The following is a 9,246-nucleotide window of genomic DNA, read 5'->3' on the forward strand; positions in this document are numbered from 1 at the left end:
AACCAGTTATTCTGAATTCAGTGATTATCAGTGGAAGGATACACTTACTGCTCTTTTTGCTTCTTTCTGGAAGTCAGGCCAGCTACAAGCTGGGCTGGTTTTAAGTGATTCTGCAGTGAAGCAGAGGAGTGCTCTGAGTATGACTGTGCTCCTTCAAAAATTCCATGTTTAGTCTGACAAGAAATCACCTCTGAATCTTGACCATGACCAGCAAACTGTTTCCCATCCATTTTTTTTACTTTCCCTTCATTTTCAAATTAAATAGCAAGTGCGTTGGCGGAAGAAAATTGATGGATTGTGATGTCTTACAAATGCAATCATATCTTGGGCTAGAGGTGAGACCTAAGCACTGATTATGCAGGCCCTCTCCTTCCCAAGTGCTCTCTTTACAACCACTACCCATTTAACCTCCTGAGCTCTATCTGTTCCTGCGGAAAAAAACCCCTATAGAAGGTCTTTAGGAGGGCTCTGTCTTCTCTAAAATGTTTGACAGAGGTGATTGAGTAAGTACAACTTTGATGGATGCTAGTCAGTGTGGGATGGATATCAGTCACTGACACCTCATAATGTGTATTATGAGGAGGGCTGCACACAAGAGGATAATGGAATCAGGTGGAAGGGAGGTTGAAAATGGGAACCAAAAAGATCAAAGGGGAAGCAAGGGAGTGATGCTACAACATGTATGCTGGAAAAAAAATATGAAGACAACAGGAGATGGTATTAAGACAAATCTAGAAAAGCTGAACAAAGAAAGGGGAAGAAATAGGGAGAACAAAAAACTAAATACAGAACTACCAAAACCAGACAGGGTTTTGACATGTTTGACAGGGAGTGAAAAACCAGATGCAAACAAAAAGAAGGCAAGTTTCATAGAATTAATGAAAAAATATATATTGACAATGTAGGATGGTCATGTTAAAAAAATTAAGTAGGTAACGTAAACAACTTGAATGTAAATATATAGTTTACATTTTATAGTCCAAAGTAACGATGAAGAGATCAGAACCTCAGCTGAGGCCAGATTTTTGAGTCAGATTAGACTGATCTAAATTTAACCAAAGGAACATGAAAGCAGGATGGAACAGCATGTAGGGAGCATGCTGCCTTTGTTTTAGACTCAAAAAAGGCAACCTACTGAGTCATTCCAGAAGAAACATGTGGATTCTGGAATAACTCAGACAATGGTTTTGTTTTCCTTATCTTTAAATATTTTCTTTCCTTAATTAGTGGTGGCAGAAAACTAACATGTGGTGAGACTTGAGAAACCACAATAACCATATTAGCTAAATGAGACTAGGTTTCCTTTCTGAGCTCTAACATATGAACAAAACCTAGCTACATGTGAGGGCTTCATTTGCATAACATGCAGATTATCAAATAGTTGTGTTAAAGAGAAAAAACTCCTTCCACTTGCCACAGCGTGAAGGTGAAGCACAAAGAATCTGTAAAGAAGGCTGGCTGGACTTCGTAACTGGGTTAAAAGAAAATGTGTTGAGAACGTAAGTGTGACTAGTTACCTTGTATTAATTTTGGCACTCACCAAATGGTGAATTTTTCGTCTTCTGAAAGACTGTTATTCATGATGGATATTGAATATATTGCAGAGTAAAAGCACAAGATACATTTAAATTAGAAAACACCTGAATATGGAACAAGATGAGCAATAGTTTTTGTAATGGATAAGCTAAAACTCTGATTTATTTTTTAATTAGCTATTAAAGTTCTGATTTATATTTTGATGACTCCCATTCCATGAAATATTGTTGATAATATTCTGCTGCTTTGCAGACTAATCTGATGGTATTCCAAAAGTAGGTTGTTGTCTGAGAGAGATGTTGCAAGCTGTTACTAGCAGTAGAAGTGCTTGTTTGAATATGGATTAAAGTCATCATAGACTTGATGATTTGAAGTGACATATGTTTTTGAAATAGAAAGAGATTTTTCTACTTCTATTACTCATTTGCTGGTTACATGACTGCCATGGCTTAGGTTTGTTTTTGTGTAATGAAGTTTGCTTTGCAAGACATAGATCCATCTGTTCAGTCCCAAAGTTATGAGAAAGAAGCACTTGAAGGGTCCTTAAGGTTGATTCACTGGGTATGGTCAGTGGAAAGCAGCACCATACTTAAGCTTCTAGGGAACCACTGCTATTGTGATATGCTCAGTTTTGAAAAGAAGATGAGTGAGCAGAACATCTATCAACCTGCATTTCTTTAGGTCCAGTATTCTATTAATTTAATCATATCTTACAATCTTACAAGGTTGTCCGTATTTATGCCATCTGGTGTCTCTAACAGGATCACAAACACAATTTCTAAAATAAATAAGGAGTTTGAAGGGGGTTTTTTGCTATTTTTTTTTTCTTTTCTTCCTCTCCTTGCAATGCAAACATCTAAGTCGCCATCAGAAACCAAGGTCTGGACAAGAACTATTTATAGGTTTTAAAATTCAGGATTCATAAAATGAAATATTTTCATGTCTAGTTACAATTAACTTTGACAGCAGACATGAGCAACACGCACACAAACAGCAAATGTTTGTGCCAAACAGGCAAATACGATTGCATTTTACTTCACCTGGGCATTCACATTTTGTGTTAGCAGTTCAGGACAAAAGTTTGGATTATATGTACCTTGAAATATAACAGATTATTATTTTTTCTTCTAAAACAGCTATGAATCAATTTGGTAATTATTACTTTTCTCAGTTTCACAGTTTTATTCTAACCGATCTTGTTGATTTAAATGATTAATGTTGAAACTACTTATCTGCATAACAATTAGTCCACCCTTTACAAAAACAGGTCATTATTCAGGATGTGTTCTGAGCCCAGTGGCAATTAACACCCTACTTTTTCTGATTCTAATTCTAGCTTGATTATTTTAAAAATAATATCATTACATAGGGTAGCTTAATTAAAAAATTAATAAAATATTTGCCTCCAGTTTGCACGTTTTCAACATGGAAACATTTTCTTTTACATAAAAAAGCAGGTTATTCTTATTGCTTGTCAGAAGGGAGTGATGATTATTTCAGTTTAACTCTGTACCTTTAACTAATGCTGTTATTTCTTGTTTTTCAAATTAAAGTGTTGAGGCTGATGGTAAATGTGCCTGGGGCAGCCACAATAGAATGTAACAGGATCATATATCCTCTTTCACCTGACCTACAGACAATTTTTTTTCTGGTAAGTACTAAAATAAAATAGGTAATATATAATGCACATATGTGTGATGAATGAAGTAAAGTGAACATGTAAGTAGGATTGTACTTACAAAGGTGAACTATTCTTAAAAGTACTTGTTGACTGAATTTTTTTCCTCATAGAAAAATTTCTTTTTTGTTGTATCTGTCTTTACTCGTTGTATTTTGCTTGTATAATTCAAATAATATTTTAAATAATTCTTAAGACTGTGGTTTAGTCTTACCTTTGAGTACTCGCATACTGCTTTCAAAATAAAAAGAAATGTGATAATGTGGATAAAGTGGAAAAAAAGTAAGCTAAAAAATGCAAGGCTTATATATTTAATATTAAGAACATAAGTGTTTTTGAGGGCACATGCCTAGACATTTGCCCATATGTAGTACATAAGTGATGTTAGAACACACACAACACCGTACATACATGGAAATCTATTTTTTTATATTTACCTAAGACATTAAGGCTAAATAAAGACATAAATGTGCAGATTATAAATTATAAAGGTGCTTACTGAGTGTTAGAAAGATTTAAGTCGAAAAGGAAATTGTGTTTATAAGAATTCTGATTCAACTTTCTCAGCAGCCAGTGCATCTTCTTAATAACTTCAGCGGATGCCATTTCAAATTCAAAAAAGGAAGTCAGCTCAATAGATTTAAATCAAGTCTGAATCTGATTTCTGCAATTTTGATTTCAGTTTGAGTCCTTTGCTACTACCCTTATACCAACCATCCTCAGGAATCTTTTGCTGGACGGTGGAAGTAATTTTCTGAATAAATGTGTGGCTGGTGGTGCCTTTGTAAATTCCTGTAGAGCCAGGGAGACTATGCAGCTCTCCTGTAATGAATAGTTGCTGTTCCCTATACCCTCTCTGCTGAGCTCTTCTGAGAACTAAACAGCCTTTTCTTTGTTCTAATCTGAGGAGATCTCCCTTCTTAGCCCTCCTTGTAGGCTGCAGAAAACACCTGTGCTCACTTTCTTCTAAATGCCTTCAACCAGTAATCTTCCTTCTATACGTTATCCTAATGTTTGGGAATGACTTTGTCTAAGTGGAATGAAAAGTGACTTTTACAGAGAAGATATGCTGTCAGGCTCTCTTTGTATATTTTAACCATGTAGGTCTCAAAAAGATATGAATGGCAAATACCTAGAATGGTGTTTTTCTTGCAACAATAAAATAACAGTTTCTAAAATGATAACCTAGACAGGTACCCCTTTAGTGCTGTCTAACTGAAGAGTTACTGCAGTTGCAGCTAAGTGCAAGGTCACTGTCTGGCTGGATGAGATCAGAGAGTGTAAAGCAGCAGATGGTGACTAGAGTCGTGCAGAGATGGGCTAGAGGACCACAGCCCCAGGTGAACTGCACAACTTAACCTGTTTGCCTTTTACATCTCTGTAAGTCTGAGGGACACATTAAGTTGTTTAAAATTTGTTTCAGAAGGTGTTCAAGTACTTTCAGGCTGTCATATTCCTGCAGCTTCTAAAAATCAGTTTCCAAAAGCCAGCAGAGGAAGCTGGAGAGGTGGTTAAAGATTTGTCTAAAGGGCAGGAAATTCAGAGAAGCTGTGATGCCTTAGCAACATTGTGTAGTATATGTAGTACATCTGCAGCCCTCTGTTGTAAGCCAGCATCCCCACATGAGTCATTCTCATTATGTTTTTGGGGAGTGTTCTGTCCTTTCCCTCCTGCAACTTCCCAGTTATATCTGGACTTCATCTGTCCCATTTTCACAGATTATCTGTCTCTCTCTCTCTTTCAAAATTAGGTAGTTCCCAACCAGGAAAGTTTTACTTGTCTAGACTTAAAGTTGACCCATGTGCTCTTACTAATTAGTAGCACAGCTTAGCAAAAAGCAGACAAACTCTAGATAAAACTGCCATTTACAACCTTAGCATGGGACCTCATGTCATCCAGTCCTTGAAACTACTTCATTGCTGATAGGTGCAGTTCTCACGGAGCAACTGATGCAAAAAACAGAAAGGCTGAACTCATGCAGGGGAATGCTGAGGAATTAAATCTCCTGCCCATGGGTTCCTGCATGAGGTTGAACAAGTCATTTAAGCCCACCTTTGCACATGTGGCCACCAATGGCATGTTCCCCGTTTTATTTTTCTGTGACTTTAGAGTCTGATCTGATTTGCAGAAGTTTGAGCTTGCATGCAACCAGTCAATGAATTTAATTATTAACAAAACTGAAGGCCTTCATAATTCTAAGCACTCTTAAAAGTGATGCTGAGAGCGGTAGGTGTCTCAAACTGAACATCTCAAGTAGATACTTATATTCTAACGACTCAGTGCTCAGGTTCTTTCCTTGTAAATAAATGTAGTAATACCTCCTCACCACAAGGTGTTGTGTAAATTAATTAACATTTGTAAAATAGTTAGGCATCACAGTGATAACAGAGAAAACAAATTATTTTCATAGAGTGCAGTATACAACACTGCACACTGAACACTGCACTCTAAATCTGTGCACCAAACAAAGACAAAACACTAGTGCTCAGTCTGTTCATCCATTGTGTACTATCTTCTACACTATAGGAAGATATCATTCTGACACTCTTAATTTACCTCACCAGTGTAACAAAAAAGAGAAAGTAATGTGATATTAAAAGTGCTGAGATGCACTGATAAAATGCCAGAGTGGAAAAAAAAAAGTCAGTCTTATATTACTGTTATGAAGCATACTAAGGTAGTGCTGTTTATTTGTTCCATATTTCCCTCAATACACTGATTGCCATTGTCACACAGAATTTCTGAATGTACAATTTAATTTACTCTAATTTGTTGTGGTGCAAATTCAATGTGATGTAAGAGTCACATATTCTCATACATCACTTATTAGCCTATGAATAAACATTCAGTGTATAAGATTGTGCTCTTAATGGTACCGATACAAACAATCTATTTTCTAAAATTGTACATTCTGCTGCAGAGATATGTTATTTGCCGAGATGCTCTTGTGAATTGTTGATATAGTTGAAGTGATGAGATTCTGTTTAGATTAAATGTTTTATTTTCAATTGTGGTTTTTTTATTTGTTCACATTTCTTGTGCTGGTTTACCAATCCAGTCTATTTCATTTTGTTTTCAGAAACCCTTGGGAAAGTATTTTGAAGTTCTTCTCAACATATTTTTCTGCGAAGTGTACTGCCAAAATGAATTTTGTAAGCACTTAATTGATAAACTGTATTAGTACATCAATAAAGCAATGAATCTGGAAGTCCCAGTTCTTTGAGACTGCAGATCCAAACATCCTAATTTCAGGATGTTTCAGGAGTGATAAGCCGAAGAGGGTTCTGGCAGCAGAGTTCACTGTCAAAGACCACTGTTTATTGGGTTTGCACACTTTTAATGTAACTACAGGTTTGGTGTTTGTAGTTCAGGTAACTCTGTCTCAGGCTAGTTATCCTGGATTGCCTTTCTAGCTGAGTAGAGAGAAGTACTCATTTTTGGGCTTGATTTAGTCAAGCTACATTAGTGTGATGTGAATAACATGCTAGAAAGGTCTGTTCCACTTCCTTGATGGTAAAGGAAGACTAGACCCCTACTTCGACTTCAGACTTTTACACTCTGGAGTCTTCTGTGAGTTTTGTGACAGCAGACTAATCCTTTCTGCATAATATATTTAAATATGGAGACCTTTGGGACATCCAAAAAGATTACTTCCACATTCATATTTTAAGTACGAGTTTATGAAATGTCCTAGACAGTTCTTACAAGTCTCCTCTGCAGCATTAAATGCATTTGTAATTGTGGTGTGTGGTTGGTCATCTATTGTGTTTCTACTATATAAGAATTAAAGATTAATATCTTCATCTAATAACTGTTGATCTCCTTTTTTACAGACAGACCTTGGTACCACAGATTATCCCAATTATCCAGACTATTCAGACTATCGTTCTCTAATCATGCAACCTTGTTCTAAGCTGGGAGTCAGGAACTTCACAAAAGCATTTCTGCCAGTTGCATATTCATTGATTTGTATCATTGGCCTCGTTGGTAACATCTTCGTAGTGATGACCTTTGCTTTATATGAAAGAACCAAGTCCATGACGGATGTGTACCTCTTCAACATGGCCATAGCAGACATACTGTTTGTTCTCACTCTTCCACTGTGGGCAGTGAATTATGCTGCTAATGAATGGATTTTCGGTGATTTCATTTGCAAAATTGCTCGAGGTGTCTATGCAATCAACTTCAGCTGTGGCATGCTGCTTTTGGCCTTTATCAGCGTGGACCGGTACATTGCTATCGTACAGGCTACAAAGTCATTTAAACTCAGGGCAAGAACACTTGCATATAGTAAACTCATTTGTTTGGCTGTGTGGGTATCGTCAATTTTAGTCTCTAGTTCCTCTTTTATTTACAGTGAAAGTTACACTTTCTCCATCAATGAAACCAAAGAGATTTGTGATCACAGATTTGACAAAAAGTCTGAAAGCAAAATGCTGAAATCATTGCTGTTGTGGTTACAAGTTGGATTTGGATTTTTTATACCTTTCATATTCATGTTTTTTTGCTACACCTTCATTGTGAAATCCTTGCAACAAGCTCAGAATTCCAAAAGAAACAAAGCAATCCGTGTGATCATATTAATTGTAGCTATTTTTCTAGTTTGCCAGGTACCTTATAACATTATTCTTCTTGTGACAGCTGTAAACATGGGGAAGATAGACAAATCTTGTGAAAATGACAACATATTGGCTTATGCAAAATACACCACTGAAGTCATAGCATTTTTACACTGTTGTGTGAACCCTGTGCTCTACGCATTTATTGGAGTGAAGTTCAGAAGTTATTTTGTGAAGCTAATGAAGGACCTATGGTGCAAGAGGTACAAGAAATACAATAAACGTAGTTCAAAGACAAGCTCTGATACTTATCATTCAAGACAGACTAGTGAAATTCTGACTGACACCGGATCTTCTTTTACTATATAACAGACTTTGAACAACATTATTACTGAAGGACTCTTCTCACTGAGTAAGCCAAACCAGTGTCACTGTGCATGTGACAGCAAGTCATTTGAGCTTCTCTGTGCTTATAAGGGACCTTCCATGATCTACAACTCCTTTCAGGAAACCAATTAAGATAAAAGAATAACACTGTCCTGTGTAAACTGAAATCTTATTCACTTCTCTTAATTTTCTTCTGAAGCACATTCTCTTAGAATTTTAGGGTAAGTGAAGTTTACAGAGGAAGCCTCCTCATTTTGTGAGGGAAAATTGCATCTCATCTGTCCTGCAACACTGGAATGTCCCCAGAGTAATAAGTAAATGAATAAGGTTATGTCCAGGCTCATTCTTACATTTATATCTGTTAATTACTTCTACCTGTAAATCCTGTTTAAGTGTAAGTCTCCACTGCACTTATATTGCAGACAAGTCATTTGTGACAATACTAACTCATTTTGAGCAAAGCAGGGCAAGGAAAACAAACAGAGAAATTGAGAAAGAGGCTCAAGGCTGCTGACAGAGCTGGGCTTAAGTGTTTGTTCTTGTAAATATTTGGCCAGTTCTATACTCCACCTGCTTATCAGGACTTGCCTATATTAAGGCTGAGGCTGTTCAAAGCCAACAGTGACACATCTTCTAAAGAGAATATTAGAAAAAAAAAGAAAATTATTATTTAAAGAGAATACCAAAATATCATCAGAAAGGTTTTCTGACATCTCCTGATATATCTTCTGAACAGAGAATGGAGTTTTGCTTAAGAGTTTCTTCTCTTCGTTTGGCACAGGATTCAGGTGCTACAATCTAACAAAGCTGATAATCTGGTGAATGCCTCTTTGTGAAAAGTTGTCTCTTTCTAATGTGGCAAACTGTCTGGAACTGCAACTATTCCAATAGTTTTTGTTGGAACAAAATATGATTAATTTCTTTGTATTTAGCTACTGTTAGCAAAGTTTCCTTGGGAATAGATTTACTAGCTCAAATATGCATATATATGCATATGACTCACTATGAATATAGGAATATTTATGAATATAATGAATGCAATTATTTTTATCCAGACATGACTTTTCAGCAAATCCTAAGTGGATC

General features: G+C 36.3%; 1 protein-coding gene across 2 annotated transcripts; it reads left to right on the plus strand.

The window, feature by feature from the left end:
• The first annotated feature begins 459 nt into the window (after positions 1-459).
• Positions 460-8,142, plus strand: CCR6 (C-C motif chemokine receptor 6). Of its 2 annotated transcripts, none has more exons than XM_039379560.1 (5): positions 460-503; positions 1,420-1,499; positions 3,090-3,187; positions 6,294-6,366; positions 7,048-8,142. In XM_039379560.1, the coding sequence occupies exons 4-5, from the start codon at positions 6,358-6,360 to the stop codon at positions 8,140-8,142; spliced, it is 1,104 nt and encodes a 367-aa protein (XP_039235494.1). In that variant the 5' UTR covers positions 460-503; positions 1,420-1,499; positions 3,090-3,187; positions 6,294-6,357. The 2 variants fall into 2 exon arrangements, with proteins under 2 accessions (XP_039235494.1, XP_027567885.1); XM_027712084.2 differs by lacking the exon at positions 460-503 and adding an exon at positions 685-717.
• Positions 8,143-9,246: the final 1,104 nt, after the last annotated feature.

The sequence above is a fragment of the Pipra filicauda genome, unplaced genomic scaffold, assembly GCF_003945595.2.
Source record: "Pipra filicauda isolate LSUMZ 115617 unplaced genomic scaffold, ASM394559v2 scaffold16_size7369187_pilon, whole genome shotgun sequence".
Classification (NCBI taxonomy): domain Eukaryota; kingdom Metazoa; phylum Chordata; class Aves; order Passeriformes; family Pipridae; genus Pipra; species Pipra filicauda.